Source organism: Misgurnus anguillicaudatus, chromosome 6 (assembly GCF_027580225.2).
Source record: "Misgurnus anguillicaudatus chromosome 6, ASM2758022v2, whole genome shotgun sequence".
In the NCBI taxonomy this organism is placed as follows: Eukaryota; Metazoa; Chordata; class Actinopteri; order Cypriniformes; family Cobitidae; genus Misgurnus; species Misgurnus anguillicaudatus.
In genome coordinates, this window is record NC_073342.2 from 18,201,034 (window position 1) to 18,222,547 (window position 21,514).

The 21,514-nt window shown below is 37.4% G+C and overlaps 2 protein-coding genes across 2 annotated transcripts in view; one reads left to right on the forward strand and one right to left on the reverse strand.

Annotated features, from left to right (window-relative positions):
- Nucleotides 1-21,514, reverse strand: part of smc1b (structural maintenance of chromosomes 1B) — a 45,916-nt gene that overhangs the window by 18,430 nt on the left and 5,972 nt on the right. The gene's annotated exons all lie outside the window — the stretch shown is intronic.
- On the forward strand, nucleotides 4,603-20,602 carry LOC129433614 (probable polypeptide N-acetylgalactosaminyltransferase 8). Its single transcript, XM_073868639.1, has 11 exons — nucleotides 4,603-4,825; nucleotides 5,099-5,333; nucleotides 10,481-10,647; nucleotides 11,673-11,856; nucleotides 11,935-12,132; nucleotides 12,630-12,744; nucleotides 13,255-13,440; nucleotides 13,536-13,673; nucleotides 15,518-15,613; nucleotides 16,008-16,175; nucleotides 19,900-20,602. The coding sequence occupies exons 1-11, from the start codon at nucleotides 4,654-4,656 to the stop codon at nucleotides 20,155-20,157; spliced, it is 1,917 nt and encodes a 638-aa protein (XP_073724740.1). The 5' UTR covers nucleotides 4,603-4,653; the 3' UTR covers nucleotides 20,158-20,602.

Genomic DNA, 21,514 nt, shown 5'->3' on the forward strand with positions numbered 1-21,514 from the left:
TAAAATCTATTAATTTGTTCGTTATTTCTTTAATCTTTCAACTAGCAATGAAAACAGGATCATGACAACGCCCTACATGTTTTGTGTGGGAGCACATAGCCATTGTTTATTTTTTAAATGTGCTCTCCTGTCTGGTCTGCTCTGCTTAAAGTTTTATTTTGTTTTACCCCCTTGTGGGCTTTCTTCTCCGTTTTTTGTTTGTAAATAAAGTCTTTGTTAACCTCATCTGTCTGCGCTTGGGTTCTGCCAGTCTCATCCTGACAGAACGAACTGCCAGAAAGAAACCCAGTTTCCTGAGATGCAGTGGGCCTCGAACCCAGAATGGTGGAGGTTTTGGCCAGAGCATACCTCATCGCTGGTCTTTATGACCCATCCACCCCTGCAGGAGCGGGGGGAATTGGTTCGTCTGCCCTAATGGGAGTTGGTAGGGTTGCCTGGTTCAGTGTGTGCCGACAAAGGACCAGGCTGAGCAGGCTCTTCGCATCCTGGAGGGTCGCGTGCTGGCAGACACGTCTCTGGAGAACCCTTCTCCATCCGTCTCAACTCCCAAAGTTCCTACCCCACCAGTCAGCCTTCGTGGAAAGTGAGGGAGAAGGGAATTGTTTTGGGTCATTCTTCAATTAGGGTGGCAAATGAGAGGCAGAAATTGTAAAAATGCTTGTTTGTTTTCTTAATGAAAATGTTATTTATCCACTTATTTCTGTGGTGTTACTATTTGAAGTAAAAGAACGTAACACCACAGATTATTATTTAGATTAGAGGGCATCATAAAGGATTTATGCTTAGGGCAACAAAATGTCTAGCAGCTGTTAGATGTTAGGTTATGTCTGAAATAATCGCGTGAGCAGCTGTTGAGCAGAGAACAATAGCGTGATCGATACCTTGCTTGCCAAGCAAGTCTGGATACATAAATAATCATTCATATACAATTATACAATGCGAACGAGGAAGTGGAGATTGGGACTGGGAAGTCTGGTCAAACTTCATGACTTTTGAGAAATGGCTCCCTCCAATCACAACTCCATCTCAAGTTAGTAAGCAAGCTAAGGCAAATGAAAGTAATCATTGCTTCATTAGTCATATGAGGATAACAATAAAGAATATATAGGGTTATATGAAAAGATATCAAATATGTAAATGTGGGGTGGTGGAACAAGCTTTAAATTCTAACAATGTTGAAACACATCCGTGGATCACACCTGTTCACACACCCATATCAAAAGAAAAATGGATTATCTTCGTGTTTGAATTTGTTTGTTCTACAACATTACCCCCAATTTCTCATATAACAGGCCTATAACAGGGTTGTAGGCACGTCAATCTCTGTGGCTAGCAGTCATTGTGCAGGTTGGTCTTCTGTGTCCTGAGTGGTGCTTCAACCTTGATGTATGAATCTACTGTGACAGGTAGTCAAATCAGAACTCCTGTCTTTGTTACAGCCATCACCGTGTCTGGGCCAAAGTACTTTCTGGAGGCTGCTTTATAAACCAAAACAAGACTTTTTAAAGACCTCACACCATTTTGATTTCATCTAACTGGAAAACTTTTTAAAAATATGCACATATGAGTTCAAATAGTAGTAAGAAAACCTAGTACATTGTATAAACTGATAGTTTTGCCATATGGTGATATGCAACTTCATATTTCAGGTGTTTGTTGAAGTATTTTGGCACAAGTGTTATTATTATACTAATCTTTAAACAATTATGCATAACAAAGTTTGCTCTGATTGAAGCAACATTAAGGAATCTGGCACTGCAATTCACAACTCAAAACAATCTTCACCACAAAAAAGATGTTTTTAATCATTTGCTACTGTTTAACAAACACTGCCCTGTTTTGTCTTAATGTTTTCATTGCATTGATGCGCTCACATACAACAGGCCCTCGACTCAATATTAATTAAGTAAAGTCTAAACAATCTTTATGATGTTGTAGACTTTGTTATGTTAACAAAATATGAAAACAAAAGATTGTCTAAACAAATAGAGGTAAGATCACCTAAGGCTTAAAGTATTCAAATTGTTGATGATCAGGGTTTGTTTGCATAACAAGCAATGTTTAAATCAGTGTGGTAACTAAAATATTAAATAAATTAAAAACTCAGAAATAATGTTTGACGATTCTGGTCAGAAAATGTAAGATGTTAATAGCACGTTAATAGCATGTTAACTTAGCAAACAAATGTATTTCAAATTCAATTTACATTGTTAAGATACACTTAGGTTATGTGAAGACGAAACATTTTGTAAACTGACTGAAAGGTTAAATGTTAAATTCATGCCTGTTTTGAAAATGAACTTTGTTAAAAATGTTCTTAAAATCATCTCGTTGAGTTAAAAGTCTTAAGCAAAAATGTTGGCATGATTCAGTTTTTAAAGCACTGGATTCATAGAGGACATGCAAAGTAACAGATGTGTCTATGTGACAATCACTATTAAGATCAGGTTATGTATGTGGATTTAGCTTTTCATATTAATGCAGGTCCGCTTAATTTTTACAACACAGAAAGACATAAGACAAAGGCAAATACAATTTTTATTGTAGTTCTAAACGTAGTTTCGAGAGGATCTGAATGCGCGGGCGAACTATTGAACGAATGTTTTACGGTTCTCTGTGAGTATACGAGAAAAGATGTAAAAAGAACAAAAACATGAACAGTGTCACACTTTGTCTGAACAAGACGTCTAAATGCCTTAATGCCTGAATCTATGGCATCTGTCTTTTTTAGAGCTGAAACCAAATCTTAATAAATAAACCGCATTGACGTAAACACATAAAGAGAAAATGAAACTATTATGTACTGGTTTTCTTGTTCTGTGGCTTTAGAGGTATGCTGTGAAAAAACCAAATGTTTTCAGGTGTAAGGTGTGTCCCCAGATATTACAACACACAAATTTTAAAGTAAGCCTTGTTTTAATTTACAAAAGGTGTTACAATTAGTATTAAAAACCAAGATTATACAACAGGCCCATTTTTAGCTCAAGAATATGTATGGCGGGGGCATGAATGCTTTTAATGAGAACCTATGTGAGGACAGGGTTCAAGAAACCCTAAATCTAAGATAATTTTAATTTTGTCATATGTGTGACCCTGGAAACTCAATCTTAAAAATGTATTTAACCATCAAGGCTTTAGAAACAGTTACACAAAGACCCCATGATGAGTTTTAAGGAAGGTGGCTGTGGGGAGCACACACACACACAGGGAAAGACCATAAAAATGAATGACAGACAACCCCCCAAAACTACCAAACAACTTGATTGACACACGATCATAAACCCCTAAAAATGAGATTCACAGCTGAGTGACAGCTAAAAGGCATAAAAATAGAATGTTTAACAACTCATTAAAATGACTGTTAAACTGGATTGACAGCTAAAATGACGCCCAAAACTGTCTGACGTGCACTCAAAAAAACTTTCACTTTTGCCAATTTTACTTTATCCTTTCATGCCCCGATTACTTAAAAAAAAAAAAATTTAAAAATGTGAACTTAATTTAATCTAGTTCATTCAACAAAAAATGTCTGTTTAGCTTTCCCTAAAAATTATTTGTTCAGCCAACATAACATTGTTGCATAAAAGTAACAGGTTAATAAAAACCAATACAGACTTGCATCTCATTGGATTTTGCAGTTGTGGTTATTGTTTTTCTGGCACACTCTTGCAGAAGTGTAGCACCATTAGATAGGTGTGTGTGTGTGTGTGATAAGTGGCCAAGAATGAGTCAATGAACTTGTTCTGACAAAACAAACAAAGAAACGGTTTAGTTTGGAATGTAACATTGCATTTCAAATATGTTTGTGATATGTAAACTGTAAATAAAAAAAGTCTGTATGAGGAGTTGTATTGAGCAGCTGCACTCTGATTGTTGATTCGGTATTATGGACTTATTAAATCCTAATTAAAGGGGGTGGAGTTTATAAAATGGCATTATTCAATTTTTTTGTCATCATTAATTTAATTATTCATGTACAATTAACTCAATTGTTGTTTGTTGACTCTACTAAGGTTTGTTAAGTTAACTTAAACTTCTTTTGTAAAATGAACTAAATTATGGTTTGTTGAGATTACTGCGCAGAACCTGTTGACATAATATTTTTAATTAGTGTGTACAATTTTGATTGACAGGGGTCCATAAATCTAGGGGCCATAAATCGTATTTGAGACACAGTCTGTGATACAACTATACCAACGGCTCTGATGAATGTATTTGTCAGATGTAAGAGCACGCCACAAAGGTTGATAGTCATTTACGGATTGAAATAAAAAATGAATGCAAGAAAATTGATTCTGCTTAAAAAATGCAAATGGATATGACAAAAATCCATTCTGAGTCTCATAATCCTCTCCAAACATAAATGTAGATACTTACAAATGAATGCAACATCATCATCTACAGGAACCCAGAGTTTCCCCTCATTTCATAGTAGGGGGTTTCACTTAAACTCCTTTCTGAAACCGGCCCAAGGTTACTTGTTCAAATGTGTCAACTTTGACTAGCTCCCTGACAATACGATTTATTTTAAACCACTCCCAAGTCTTATATCAGATATTCAGATTAACAGACAACTCCACCTGCAGACAGCCACCCTTATAAACAGGTCCTCTTACAATAAGCGTGAATCACAAACGTCAGGAAAGATTTAAAATGCGGATTGTTGCAAGGGTCGGTGTTTTAGTTTTATGTCTCACAGTCTACTCTTTAATGTATTTAGCATTTTTTAGACATCAGGAGGGGTCCAATGATAAGATACAAAGACCAAAATATCTGGAAGTCCTAACAAGACTAAAGAGAATAGAAAATCAAGTTTATAAAATAGGTGAGTTTATGACACTTCACTGGCTGTATACTACTATGCAATATGTTGACTAAATTACATAGCCTAACATTTACTAAAATGTCCTCTAAATTGGTTTATATTGCAAACATTCTTAATATTTTGTTGTATATGTGATAAATATTGTGTTATGATATTGGTTTCTTGCTAGAAATTTGTCTGGTACTATAGATTTTGAGACATATTGATAAATATTATTCTTGTTAAAATGTAAAGACTTCTCATTTGTAAACCTTATTTGATATTTTATTTTAGTCGAATCTATAGAGGTTAAAAAGGAAAAAGTGAAAGAATCTCATGTGGAGCAGAAAACAACAATGAAAGTTAAGAAATTGTATCCACAATCACAACTCTTCAGTTCGTGGGGAAATGAACTTTCAGAGAAAGAACAGATACAAGCAGAAAAGCTCTTTCAGGATTATGGATACAATGTGTTCTTGAGTAACAGATTACCATTAAACCGAACAATCCCTGACACTCGAGACCACAGGTAACTTATTTCTGTTTATTTATGCCCAGATTTATGTAACACTGCCTGTCATGCACCTGGATTAAAAGACATTGAAATATAAATAAGGGCAGATGACTTATGCAGGTGAAAACTATTTGCAGTGATGTAGTAGTGCAAATGAAAATTTGTTATCAAAATAACGAAAAAGTGACTTGAAAAAAACAACAACTTTAAATTATAGTAAATCAGTCTGAACATCTAAAGATACACACAATGTAGCTTGTGCAAATGACTCTAAAAAAAGAGGGCTGGTCTAGAGATTCAGATTGATGTGCGTGCTTTTGTCTGCTTTTTTGTTACTTTAAGTGAAAAAATCTAAAATTTTTCAATTCAAAACTTACTTAAATTCGTAAAACCTACAAAATGTAAGCTTTTCTGTAAGCTAAAATGTTTCAAGTAAAAAATGTAAGGTGTTACCAATTGAAGTCATTTTTAAATTATTCCAGCTTTCACTTTTTACAGTGTTTAGTTTGTTACTAGCTTTGTGCCTCCACCAAATCCCAACTACTTTATTTATTTCTAAAACACCCCTGTGTCACAAATTGTGGGAGGTAAGAAGACGAAGACAAGTAGTATCCATATATATAACGTATAAACTTTACTGACAAATGCTGGATGAATACACAACACTGGACGAACACACTCTACTCACTGACACGAGACCGGCTGAAACAAGCACGTTTACACGTGAGCTTTATACTTCGTGCACACATGTCAGTTTTCAGAAAAGTGTTCATTGACACGTACCCATGTATATATATGAAGAGTTTGGTTCCAAAACGCAATAAATCCATTTGGACAAATTTAGGTAAAAACGTGTTTTCAAGAAAGATGAAAACCACAATTTTCTGTTACAAACGTTCACATAGCATGTTTAGGTTATTAAAACATAAATAATTCAAATCCATAACTTGATTTTCAAAGATTTATTATAAAAACAAATTATTTTTCCACAACATGCAATATATCCATGACAAGTTTTTTTCCAAAATGCTATAAATCTGTTGAATCAATAGCCTGTATAAATGTGCATTCATCTTTCCCATTTTACATTCATTTAGTTCAACAGTTGTACACACTGATTAAAAAAATAAACATTAATCAAAACACTTACTTTGTCATATTAAGAACACTGTCATTGCTTCGGTTATACTTAACGTCGTCACTTAACATTTTTCACAGCGATCAGCAAAATGTTTTGGTCCTGCTCGATTTTCATTGACTTTGAGTAAAATTATGGAAAGTTTTTCATAAGATCCCCTGGGGTCAATGTGTTATTATGACAAAAACTTGATGCTGTCGGGAGATAAGCACCCATCTCCCGAGTGCCTCTCGTGTAAATTATGAGATGTTGATGGCTTACGTTTCTTTCCCGTCACAGAAAGCCATCACAGGTTTATCAATGCCATTAAAGTAATATTTTGTTTTTGTTTGTTTGTTGATCAAGAAGTACAAAGTAGATGAGGAAAACTAGGATTCCGTGTACTCAACGCGCCGCCATTGTTTGTTTAGAATGCGTGGAATGGTGCGCTGTAATCTGTGGAGTGGATTTATTGCATTCTGTAGAAAAGGGGGAGTGGCGTTTATCGCGTTTTGGGAAAAAAGGGAGAAAAGATGACAGAATAACGGCGGATATTGGATTTTGTGTAAAATTAAGAATTTACTTTTAAATACTCACCTGATATAATACTGATTCTGGCAGTAACTCATTTTTAAAAAAATTGCATTTATCGCGTTTTGGAACCAAACCTTTCATATATACCATCAAGAGCATGCCAAACTTCTAGGTGGCTGTGTAACGAGAAGCTCAAGCCCACGTAAGCCAATCAGAATCCTGAAAACAGCAATGAATCACTTTCTGTTCCTCTTTTGAACAAGGTCGCATTTTTGCATAGGTGCGAGCTCTGGCGTATATACTGTGATGTTGGCTGCCTAAACATTCGTTTGTCTCAGTTTACATGCCACTGTGTAACCAAAGATTTTCCAAATCTCCACTCTTGCCGGAGTGTTTAAAATGAATCAGATTCAGAGGCCAGTTCTCCGTTTGCGTGTAAACTAAGGGCGCAAATGAAGGGAACATTTTTAAAATAGCCATGTATGTGTAAACAGGGCCTTAAAGAGCTCTAAACAAGATAATTAATGACAAGTAGGTGTTGACGATTAAACACATAAACAGAGGATGATGACTAACTGAGGATGACTAATCTAGGAAGGTAAAACTTAAAACATGTAATGGACACAGACAGGAACGTGACACCCTACAGTCTGTGAAAACCCAGCTAGTCTTATATTCACTGTTGCATAAAGTCATGTAAACAATATTCTGTGTAATAACCTGATATCTTTAATATTGACCGAGTAAGATCATATCAAAGATTGCAATCAATGTAAAACTGACAATTCAAATCAAACTTTGATGCTCCTTTGTCTTATCATTGGAGGGATAGTTCGGTCAAAAACGATGTTGAACCCATGATTTGCTCGCCCCCGGGCTGTCCGAGTTGCATGTGTCCATCGTTTTTCAGACAAACACTTTTTCGGATATTTTAGAAAATATTTTAGATCTTTCAGTTGATTAAATGTAATGTTACGGGGTCCACCCATAGTCCACGACCTTCAAGTCCAAAAAAAGTGCGTCCATCCTTTACAAATTAAATCCAAACGGCTCCAGAATGATGAACAAAGGTCTTCTGAAGGTAATCCACGCGGTGTTGTTGTGGAAATATCCATATTTAAAACTTTATTAACGAAAATAAATACCTTCCGATAGCGCCGCCATCTTGGACTCCTCTGTATTCAGGAGAGAGTATTAGCGTAGTGTACGCACTTAGTGACGTATGACAATTTCGGAGGGCGGGGGCACAGAGCAGCAGCAGAGAAACCTCCGTAGGCTGCGTAAGCGCTCATCCTGAGTGCGGACGCGACTGGGATGGCGGCGCTACCGGAAGGTAGTTAATTCCATCAATAAAACTCTAAATATGGATTTTCTACAATAACACCTCACGGATTACCCTCAAAAGACCTTTATTTATCATCCTGGAGCTGTTTGGATATAATTTGTGAAGGATGGACGCACTTTTTTTGGACTTGAGGGTCGTGGACTATGTGTGGACCCCCTAACATTTAATCAACTGAAAGATCTAAAATATTTTCTAAAATATTCGAAAATGTGTTTGTCTGAAAAACGATGGACGTATGCAACTCGGACAGCTTGGAGGTGAGAAAATCATGGGTTTAATATAGTTTTTGGCCAAACTATCCCTTTAAATTATGAGACTTTAGTTTGATTTCATTTACATTTAGGAGACACTTTTATCCAAAGCGACTTACAAAGATAAGGAAACAATCAAGCGATTTGTCATAAAGAGGCAATAATACAAGAGGTGCTTATACCTTTTGTATTATTGTTTTCTCATTTCTATGTAATGCACTTTGAATGACCTCTGTTTATGATATGTGCTATACAAATAAACTTGCCTTGCCTATACCACGTTACAAGTTTTCACAATTCCGAAACAATACCTGTTGAGAGAGAAAGAGAGTTAGTTAAAGGGGTTTTTTAGATAGAAGATGAGTGTCTAGTCAGTATCAATTTGTCAAGTAAATTTAGAAAAGATAAGGAAGGAAGATGATTCCACCAGCAGAGAGTAGTGAATGAAAATGAGCGGGAGCATGATTCAGTTCCCTTTTGTGAAGGCAAGACAAGGCGCCGCTCCTTTGCTAAACATAAGGTTCTGGGTGGGGTGTAGGAATGCAGGAAAGTGTGAAAGTATGCCGATGTTGGAGTGGTTTGATGCTCTGTGCAGGAAGACCAGCAAGGGGAGATTAGTAGTCCAACCTAGAGATTACCAAGGCTTGGATCAGGAGTTGTCCAGCATGCTCCTTAAGGAATGGGCATATCTTCCTGATACTGATGCAAATCGACATGAACTTCACTGTACTCAGTGAAGGACATTTGGTCATCAAAGATTACCCTGAGGTTTCTGGGACTTTTGGAAGGAGTAATTGTGTTGCCCAGTTGAATCTCCGCAGGGGTCCCCAACCTTTTTTACACCGTGGACCGGTATCAGCTTCAAAAAAATTGCGGACTGGACGGGTGATTTTCAACAAAGTGCTGAAAATCCTCCTTTGCGAAATGTATAACGTTTTAAATGGAGGTAAAATAATTGTTTTTATTTATAGTATACTATATAGACGTGTAAAACCATATTTTGGCAAATTGTTTTAATTTCAAACTTGGCAGTAATGCGTGCTGCTATGGTGGTATTGTCTGGGTGAAATGAGAAGATTTGGCTGTCATCAGCATAGCAGTGGTAGGATAAGCCATGCGCCTGTATGATAGGTCATTAGGATGTTGTGTAAATGGAGAAAAGTAGTGGACCAAGCACTGATCCCTGGGGAACACCAGTGAGCATCTGGTGGGCTGTGGACAACCTTCCCCTTCATGATACCCTGAAGGATCTATCGGATCTAAACCATTGAAGAGGAGTACCAGTGATCCCTAGTGACGAAAAGGTCTGATGGTTCATTGTGTCAAAGGCTGCCGACAGGTCTAGCAGAATCATAACCGAGGGTTTGGATTCCGCCTTCGCTAGTCGTAATGCTTCCATGACCGACAGCAGTGCTGTTTCGGAGTGCTTGCATTTAAATCCTGACTGCTTGTTATCAAGTAGGTTATTCAATAATAGAAAGGAAGATACCTGATTGAAAACTGCTCTTTTAAGTGTTTTGGCAATGAATGGAAGGAGTGAGACAGGTCTATAACTGTCAGTGAAAGAGGGGTTGAGTGTGGCTTTTTGAAGCAGTGGCGTGAAAAGGGCCTGTTTAAATGTGGATGGAAATTTAATGGTAAGCATGGAGGTGAGGATGATGTGTGTGAGTGTCGGTGCAAGTGTATCCGAAATGGCCTGTAAGAGAGGAGTGGGAATTGGGTCTAGGTGGTGGGGTGGACTTCAGTGTCGGTCAGCGGAGAGAAAGAGGAGAAACAGATGTGAGATTTAAGTGTAGTGTGTTCTGATGGTATTGGTTCACAGATTAACCTCAGGTTTTTTTTAGATTGTATTCTTAAAAGTTAAATATTGCAACTCATATTATTCTAAACTCATTTCAAATGTTCAAAAATGCAGGTGTGCTGGGAAGATCTACCCTAAAGACTTACCTACCATCAGTGTGGTTTTGGTTTATTTTAATGAGGCTCTGTCAATCATACAGAGGGCTGTCTGCAGCATCATTGACAGAACGCCTTCTCATCTACTAAAGGACATCATCTTGGTTGATGACTACAGCTCCAATGGTTTGTTTTGCTTACAATCTTTACTTACAATAGCTATTTCTATCATCAACATGTGCTATTAACAAATATTAAGGGGATCGCACACTGGCCGCGCAGCTCAGCATCGCGTCTAGGAAAAACTCTGAGGTATTGTAAACCAGAAGTGCACACTAAATAGCGTAAGCTTCGTCAGATAGCGTCTACTTCGAAATGCAAAATATACGTTAGTAGCCAATGTTAATCGTTAATGATTTAGGACAAATATGATGTTATTTAATGTTAAACTATGTGAGTGGCGCTGTGTGGCGCAACAGGGATTTGAGCAACTTCCTGCGTCACAGCTGGGCGGCGCGGACAGGCGCCACCTGGCGGCGCCAGTGTGTGTATACTCATAGAAAACAATGTGTTTGATTTTTTAGAACGGCGCGGCGCGGCGCTGCGCGGCCGGTGTGCGATCCCCTTTGGACAATTTCATATTCATGAATAGGTACCAAATTACTTTAGCCCTAAATGTCTTTTATGGAATTCATAACATTATTTTATGTTTATTGGTAGCTGTTGATAAAACGTCTCTTTATTAAGATACAAAAAGAAAATACAGGATTTTTTTTCAGAACAAAGTAGTTTCTTCAGGTAAAAGTTAGTATTTACCTCTCTTGGCACTAAGCCCATCTTGAACTCTTTTGAGGTTACTGAGGTCCTTAGATTATAATTAGAATTTAGGGTTTCATTTCATTTAGGTTTAAGAGATCCTGTGTAATACTTGACACTTGAAAGAGCTTTTCACACCTGAAATTGTTAACTCTGGGTTATTCTAAACCCCAGGTTAACAGAATCCTGGGTTATCTGTTTCACACTGTTCATACTTACCAGGGTTAAAATTTTATTCAGTTTTTAAAACGTTTTTGGTTGTATTCTAATAAAGAGACTGAGAAATAATTACAGTCAATATACCATTGCAGAAACACCAAATCTATTGGTGGCATGATGGACTAAGACTTTTGCACAATACTGTAAATGTGGTCTAATTATATTTTTCCTGACAGTTGATCTGCAGTTGGCTCTGGATGAATATATTGATCAAATTAATAAAGATAAGCCTGGTTTACTTAAGAAGGTGAGACACACAAGGCAGATGGGTCTTGCGAAGGCGAGAATCTCAGGCTGGGAGGCGGCAACAGGCCAAGTGGTAGCCATTTTGGATGCCCACATTGAGGTTCATGAGCAATGGTAAGCAATACCATTACATGTTAGATTAGATCTTTTTAAAACATTCCTATTACATTGGATCACTTTTTTGCTCTATAGGGCAGAGCCGCTCCTTGCAAGAATCAAAGCAGACAGGACAATAGTGTTGTCGCCAGTGTTCGATAAGATCAAATTTGACACCCTGGATGTTGTTCAGTATCTGCCATCGGCTCATGCGTTTGACTGGGCCCTTTGGTGCATGTATGAAACATTCCGTCCAGAATGGTATAAACTTAATGACCCATCAGAACCTGGAAAGTAAGTGACGTAGACATAAACACTCCTTCTTCTAAACCACTGGATATCAAACTTTTTGACTTTAAGGTCCCCTCATTGTCCACTGGTTTAATACCGGTTAAAACTGTGATCATAGGCAGAGTTTTGCGTTTGTGCTTGTGGGCAAACAAGCGTACTGCAATACTTTGAGATTAACGAGAGAGTTTTTAAATATGTTTTAAAAGAATTAAAACTATTTTAGCCATAAGTTACTCCGTCTACCTAAAATATTATGATTAGACAAATAAAATATATAAATTCTTATACTTTGGTTTCACTAATAGCTGAGAAAAAAATCATAATTGGCTCTAGTCTTGGGGACAGCCCCCCCCCCCCAACTCTGCCTATGACTGTGATATACATTATACAGACATCAAAGGTGTTGAAACATGTTAAATCATTAAACATACCCAGTATTTTATTATTCGACAAAATCAGGATCCACATCAGATTCCAGTTTTGTTTCTCTGCATTGTTAGGAGTCCCTCTGTAATGGGAATCCTTGTCGCCGATCGTCAGTTCTTGGGAGAAATTGGTGTTTTGGATGAAGGAATGGAAATTTATGGAGGAGAGAATGTTGAACTAGGAATACGTGTAAGTTATACTTTATATTGTGGAGCTGAAACAGTAATATGTGTGAAGGGTTAATATTTGAAATGCCACTCTGTCTGTGAATTTTTTTGTGTGGTTTTCTACATAAATCATCCTACATAATGTAAAAACATTTGGTGAAAAAATCCTACCAAAAAAATGGTTCCTAGCTTCTCTGTGTCTGTAACCTTTCATAAACTAAACCTTTGCATCTAAAGAATTAATATGAGTACATCCAAATGGTACCAAATGTATACATATCTCTACCAAAAATGGTCTATATTAGAACCTTTTTAAATGGGACTTCCTCAGTGACAGCTTAGGCCTATTTTTATTTCTGACAGTGCATCTTTAATATTGACTGAAAAAGGTCATGTTATATAAAAAAAAATGATGATGAAATCAATGATTGAAAATGTGATTCATATTTAGGTAGACTTTAGCCTAGATTTTATAGACAGGGTCACAATTGGTTCAATATTTGATATTAAATACCCTTTGATATTATATCAGGTCTGGCTTTGTGGTGGGAGTATTGAAGTGGTGCCGTGTTCCAAGATAGCGCACATAGAAAGAGCACATAAGCCCTATTCACGAGATCTCAGACCGCACATGATTCGAAATGCCCTGAGGGTGGCTGAAATATGGATGGATGAATATAAATCAAATGTGAATATTGCCTGGAATCTACCATTGAAGGTTAGTAAAAGACAGAGGCAAAGCACCATTTATTTAAGTAAAGATAAGTCCTCCCTAAACCTGGATTGAGAAATTAATTAATTTCTTCCCTATAGGATCATGGGATTGACATTGGAGATGTGACAGAGCGAAAAAAGTTACGAGAGAAACTCAAATGTAAACCCTTTAAATGGTACCTGGAAAATGTTTATCCACAGCTGGACACCTGGGAGAACATATTGGGTTATGGTGTGGTAAGCATCAAAATTATTTCCCTGGGGAACCCCAGTGGTCAGCTGTTGTGACCTGGATGCCACTCCTCTCCATTATAATTTGAATGATCTGTCTGTGAGATATGAGTTAAACTAACTAAGTGCAAAACCAGTGAATGCTGACTATCCAGTAGGTGTGAGACTGGTCTACAGTTGCTAAATGCTGAAGTGTCAAGTGTTGGTTTTGAAAAGTGGGGTTACCCAAGCCTGCTTGAATAAGGTGGAGACGCTTCCTGTAGTAATGGATCTGTTTACAATGTGTTTGAGTTCTGCTTGTAGCAGAAGAGTGGGTTGGTTCAAGAGGACAGGTGGTGGGCCTGAGTATAAGGAAGAGTTTTGGAGACCTCAGTCTCTGCAAGAAGAGTGGTGAGAATAGTTTTCAGGTGTTTGAAGTGTTGTTGGTCTTGTTTTGAAAATAAGTTGGAAGTTTTTTTTACACATGTGCACTCTAAATAAAACTAAGAAAAAAATAAATGGCAAAATGATGAACAATGAGGTATGTAATAGTTATCCACCCCAATTTATGCAAAGCAGGTGGAAGAGTGAATGTTGAAAAGACGATTATGAATAGGTAGTGATGGTACAAGGAGAATTACAGTACACTGAACTGAATAAAGAATTGATCAGAGGTATCCAAATGGATAACCAGAAGATAACCTTAAGATAACCTCAAGTAGCTTAAAGGAACACGCCCACATTTTGGGAATTTAGCTTATTCACCGTATCCCCCAGAGTTAGATAAGTCCATACATACCTCTCTCATCTCCGTGCGTGCTGTAACTCTGTCTGACGCAGCCCCCGCTAGCTTAGCTTAGCACAAAGACTGGAAGTGGGTGGCTTTAGCTAGCATACTGCTCCCAATAAGTGACAAAATAACGCGATCATTTTCCTATTTATGTGTTGTGATTTGTATAGTCAAACCGTGTACAAATAACAAGGTGATATGAGACACAGCGATCTTTTAACAGTATACATACTGAGAACTATATTCTCTGAAGACGAAGCACTGCTGCATGGGCGGAGTGATCTGCTAGCAGCACACGAGAAGCCCCTGGTGAGGAGCAGAGAGTTTGGTCAGAATTGTGCAAATCACTCCGCCCATGCAGCAGTGCTTCGTCTTCAGAGAATATAGTTCTCAGTATGTATACTGTTAAAAGATCGCTGAGTCTCATATCACCTTGTTATTTGTACACGGTTTGACTATACAAATCACAACACATAAATAGGAAAATGATCGCGTTATTTTGTCACTCATTGGGAGCAGCATGCTAGCCGGAGCCACCCACCTCCAGTCCCCGTGCCAAGCCAAGCCAGCGGGGACCTGCGTCAGACAGAGTTACAGCACGCACGGAGATGAGAGAGGTATGTATGGACTTATCTAACTCTGGGGGATACGGCGAACAAGCCCAACTCCCAAAATGTGGGCGTGTTCCTTTAAACAAGGACCGAGGAGATGAGGTTTGACTAAGTCGTCCAGCTCTAAGACAATGATCACCAACCCTGTTCCTGGAAATCTATTTTACCTCCAACCCCAGTCAAACACACCTGAACCTGCTATTCAAGCTTTTTATGGCATCTCAAAAATCAGAGGCAGGTATGGGTGGTGAAGCATGGTTGGATTTAAAGTAGGCATGAGGGTAGTTTTCCAGAAACAGGGTGGGTAATCACTGCCTAGAAAAACCAGCAGAATGTCATCTTCAATATTTTGATGTTACTTCAGGGTGCCTATCGCAGACAAATATCATACAAAGACATGTCAGTTCATTAGAATGTATTAATATTTTAACTTCCCCTTTTCAATCTCTAAATGTTTATTCACATAACAGTTAAAGAACGACCTACAAGAAAACTTCTGCATTGATCAAGGACCTGTACCTGGAAGCGTACCAATTCTTTATAGTTGTCATAATTATGTTCCTCAGGTAATGTATGAAGGATTATAATGAAACAACCGTATAACATGTGACCCTTTATGTTAAATCCAAGCTAAAGTCTCATCATCTAAATATGACATCAAGGGGCATTAAAGTTTCATTTCACTGATTGTTTCACATCGATTTTTAATTTTTGACATGACCTTACTCAGTCAATATTAAAGATATCAAGGTTATGTTTTTAAAGAATGTTTTTTACATTAGGATGAGTTATGTACTGTAGATAACTGTAAATCACAATAAAATGACTTTAGCTGGATTTTCACAGACTGGGTCACATCATAATATAGTTTAATAGCGTTTTCTAAGAATCTATGTACATGCACATTTAAGCAGAATAAGTGCATTAAGAGTGAAGCATTCATTTTATTGTCTCTTACAGCATTGTACCTACAGCCGTAATGGGGAAATTCATGTTGGAGGCATCAAATCTCACATTTACAGTTCTAACCGGTGTCTACTGGATTCTGGCTCTGGAAACAAGCCAACATTACTTGACTGTAAACAAGCCAAAGAGGAAGGACTTCATATAGAGTGGAGCTTTACCCAGGTACGGTACTGTGATTTATTTATTTATTAATCTTATCCGCAGTTTTACAGACAAGGCTTACGGCTAGTCCAAAACTAAGACACATGTTCGAACTGTCAAAATAACTTGCATTGACGGATCTTAAAATATGTCAGTGCCATTGATTTGTCTGAAAATGCACACCATGTATTTTCCTACACTGTAAAAAATGATTTGTTGACACTAGACTAAGTCAAGTCATATTGTTGCTTTGATGTAGTAGTAGTAGTAGTAGTAGTAGTAGTAGTAGTAGTAGTAGTAAGTAGTAGTAAGTAGTAGTAGTAAGTAGTAGTAAGTAGTAGTAAGTAGTAGTAGTAAGTAGTAGTAAGTAGTAGTAGTAGTAGTAGTAGTAGTAGTAGTAGTAGTAGTAGTAGTAGTAGTAGTAGTAGTAGTATATTTATAGAGCACATTTTCAACAACAGGATGTTGTAACAAAGTGCTGTACACCCAAATACATAAGAGAATACAAAAACACATCATTAGCATGGACAACTTCACACCAACATATCTTTGTTGATTCAGCTTCATTATGTCTTTAAGTTGCTTTGTCTCAGTTATGTTTAGCACACATGAAGTGTTATGTTCACTCAATTTACATTCAATTGTTAAACAAACATGATCTGTTTTATAGAGCTATACTGTAGCAATTACAAAGCATTCAGATTTTGTTGCTCTTTGAACTGTGAAACATATTGCCTGAACTTATCTTTCAAACATTTCATACCGTATAAATATGATTTTGCTTATTACACTTGACTATGTCAAGTCATATTGTTGCTTTGACTCATTTAAGTTGGGATGCATGAAGTGTAATGTTATCTCTACTTAAATTTAGGTTTCAAAATAAAAATTATGTGAACTTACTCTATAAATTAAGTCAGCGTTTCTCAAAGTGTGGGGCGGGGCCCATTGTTGGGAAATGGGAACATTATAAGTGGGGCGTGACAAACGGGAGGACGTTTTGTTATTTTTGGGCCCATCTCTATTAATTCCTTTGTTTATTGACCATACACTTAAAACAAAATATTTAAATATAAGCCTAACTTAAAACAACACCAGACTGTGAAGAAAATGTCATGCGGATCCATAGCCCAATGCTGAATTTACACCAACCGTGGTAGAGGTGTGAACCGCAAGTAATTTCAATGTTAAGTCAATGTGAAGACCCGTTGACGCGCGTCTGGAGGTCTTTCGGCATGAATGAGGCGTTTTGCGCGACGCGGAAGATGCGTTTCAGCCTCATTTGCATTCTGCGCGAATTGTGCTTTTTGTGCATTTTGCGTTTCACGCGAATTTGCGGCTGACGCCCAAGTTAAAAAATTTGAACTTTGGCGGAATTTTGCGCCGCGTTAACCAATCAGGAGCCTGCTTGCTGCTGTGGAGGCAGCCTCGCCCGGAGTCACTCATTCAACCTGAAGGAATGCTTGTTATTGTCCGAAGCAGTCACCCGGAGCTATACGGCACAAGTTCTTATTTCTATAGATGAGACAGGAATAAAAAGGACCTTGCTTGGAAGAGTGTCAGTGAGGACATTGGGCAACCTGGAAAGTTGTAATACACATTTCACTTTTGAGTCACGTGACGTTTATCGACCTGGGCCTTTTATTTTCCCCCTATAGTAAGGTTACCAAATACAAACTGGTAACTCTTTCGATAAATGCACAATCAACATCAGTCATCTTGCAAACAAAAAACCGCATAGCAATTGCCCCTCCCACAAGAAGCGGATTTTGCCTCTGACGCGCGTCAAATGCTTGCCATTCACATTAACCAGTACAGAGGAAATACTTCCCACTGTATAGCCTACAGTACCTTCATTAAACAAAAACAACACAACATAACATACATACAAGCGAAGGTCCTTCTTCACTAACACATTACAGGTCCACTCAAATATGTTCAACCTAAATTAACCACACTCTCGGGGGCCAAACAGAGTTTTAACTGTAATTTTATGACTCATGTATTAACAAAACAGTAAGGCAGAAGCTTTACATAGAAACAAAACCTTTTCTATAAATGAATTCTATAAAAAAATGTCCCATCTTTTTCCAAACAGGCTTGTCGGTTTTTGGACATTTAAAATCTCAAGGTGAGCACTAGCCAATCAGTTTACCGCTTGCATGCTAGGCCCGCCCACTTCCACAGAAATCCGCTGGAGTATGCTTCCACATTGTCTTAAATGTCAGACAACATTGTCAGCAACAACAACATAAACAAACAAACTGCTTTTGTGCGCCACACTTCACTTCCGTTAGACTTTCAATAGAATCAATAACAACATAGTAAACCTTTGTAGGTGTTCTGATGTAAAAACCTGATTAGGGTGTGACACAATGACGAAGAAATAAAGGCTTGAAATACAGTAAGAAAAAGAAGTATTTGAACACCCTGCTATTTTGCAAGTTCTCCCACTTAGGAATCATGGAGGGGCCTGAAATTGTCATCGTAGGTGCATGTCCACTGTGAGAGACATAATCTTAAAAAAAAAAAAATCAAGCAATCACAATGTATGATTTTTTAACTATTAATTTTTATAATACAGCTGCAAATAAGCATTTGAACACCTGTCTATCAGCTAGAATTCTGACCCTCAAAGACCTGTTAGTCCGCTTTTAAAATGTCCACCTCCACTCCATTTATTATCCTATATTAGATGCACCTGTTAGAGGTCATTGGCTGCATGAAGACACCTGTCCACCCCATACAATCAGTAACAATCCAACTACTAACATGGCCAAGACCAAAAAGCTGTCCAAAGACACTAGAGACAAAATTGTACACCTCCACAAGGCTGGAAATGGCTACAGGGAAATTGGCAAGCAGCTTCGTGAAAAAAGGTCCACTGTTGGAGCAATCATTAGAAAATGGAAGAAGATAAACAAGACTGTCAATCTCCCTTGGACTGGGGCTCCATGCAAGATCTCACCTCGTGGGGTCTCAATGATCCTAAGAAAGGTGAGAAATCAGCCCAGAACTACACGGGAGGAGCGGGTCAATGACCTAAAAAAAGCTGGGACCACCGTTTTCAAGATTACTGTTGGTAATACACTAAGACGTAATGGTTTGAAATCATGCATGGGACGGAAGGTTCCCCTGCTTAAACCAGCACATGTCCAGGCCCGTCTTTATTTGCCAATGACCATTTGGATGATCCAGAGGAGTCATGGGAGAAATCATGTGGTCAGATGAGACCAAAATATAACTTTTTGGTCATAATTCCACTAAACGTGTTTGGAGGAAGAAGAATGATGATGAGTACCATCCCAAGAACACCATTCCTACTGTGAAGCATGGGGGTGGTAGCATCATGCTTTGGGGGTGTTTATCTGCACATGGGACAGGGCGACTGCACTGTATTAAGGAGAGGATGACCTGAGCCATGTATTGCGAGATTTTGGGGAACAACCTCCTTCTCTCAGTTAGAGCATTGAAGATTGGTCAAGGCTGGGTCTTCCAACATGACAATGTACAAACACATGTTATATTGCACACTGTAAACACAATCAAAGCTTCAAAAACACAGAAAGAACAGGACCTTTGAGACACAAGTCTGACACTTACTGCTACTGTTGTGATGGTCGCGCTGTGTTAGCTTTTATATCGCAGTCAGATGAAGTGGATTATAAGATCAGCAAAGGTTTTAGCTGTATATTTTATAAAAACAAATTCGATCTATTTATCTATCTCTCTCTTGTATTTTTAGGGCCAAGAAATAAGAAATAAAAATACAAGCAGATGTCTTGAGATTGCACAAGGAGAGGATTCACTCTACAGTCTTGTTATTCAAAACTGCACAGGTCAAAATTGGAAAATACAACATGTTGTAAATTTTAATAAACAGACTTTGAATCATACGGTGTCAGAAGAAATGGCCAAACGTTCCCAAGCTGTCACCCTTTATAAAGGTACTAATATGAACAATTTTGATACACCTGGTACCAACACATCTTTGAGGTACTAATATAAGCTCTTTAGGTGTAAAAATTCACTTTTTATACTGGGTATACTGTCCCAGTGACAGCTATAGGGACATTTTTTAACCATTTTCTCTGACTGTGTAGGGGCCAAGTGAGAAAACATTTTTACTCTTATTCATTTAAACTTTGTGTATTTCTACTCTGTTTTATGTTGAATTATACATTGGTGGTTTGCAGAACCATTGCATTATATTTGTTATATTTATTCATTCACATTTCAAGTCTTGCTGTATGGATTTAAGTGTTTCTAAACATACAGAGTGTGTATGGCTTCATTACTGTTTACATTAAAACACTTTTCTGTCTATGTCTTCTACTGTATAGATACATTTGATTGTGTCCGTTTGTTGGTGCTTTAATACCTTTGTTTGTCTACCATTAATTCATAGGGGTTTATCACACTTTTACATGTGACTTGATTTTATTAGCTGTTATATTATCTGACCATCTACGTTTATGTCTCTTATTATAATGACATATTACTTTCAACGCTAATGAACTCTGTATATTTGTATTGGTATATTTGTATTGAATGTTACTGTTGGGAGTGCCCTGTCAACTCAAACCATTAATAAACACTATGCAGCATGCATGGTGATATTTCTTTTTTACAGAGTTGTAAATAATTTTAATACCTTTCTTATTGCTGTATTTGACTGTGTTTTTAAAAGTTTTTTTACGGTAACTGAGAAAACATTTAGTCATAAAACAAATTATCATAACCTAAACCTGGACTACCTTATTAGAGGAATTATAGCAAGCAAATGTTGCATTTAAATCTCTTTTGAAGCCTGTTGGATTTGCTTTCACTGCCAAATAATTTACAGCATGGACAAAAATAATTTGCAAGAAAATGTGCAATGTGAAAACCCAGCTGAAGTCTTTCTTTTGTGATTTACTGTTTGTTTACCACATAATAAAATCAATGTTTGAAATACACGTTTTATGCTGCCAATCTCATTATGACACTTTAGTCTGGATTCGGTCACACATATGAATTTTTGTATACAGTTGTCTAATAAACGTGCCAAGGCTTCACCATCTCTGACATGTATGTACACATATAATCATATTCTCTAACATAACATTTCTTGAATAAACAAATGTTAGCATTTAGATGTTTTCTCTAAATAAATTCACATGACATGGTTATAAAAAACATTTAATATAAATCTGAGTTTTAAATGTATTATCTTCAGATTTGAAACAGAACACGGTCAAATCTGTGGCTTTATAGCTACAGTGCATTTCTAGATTCATTTAAGGCCAATTTCATTTAAATATCAAATGTAGTTTGTAAAGTTATTAGAAATTTACTTTTAATCCCTTCATAACTACTTA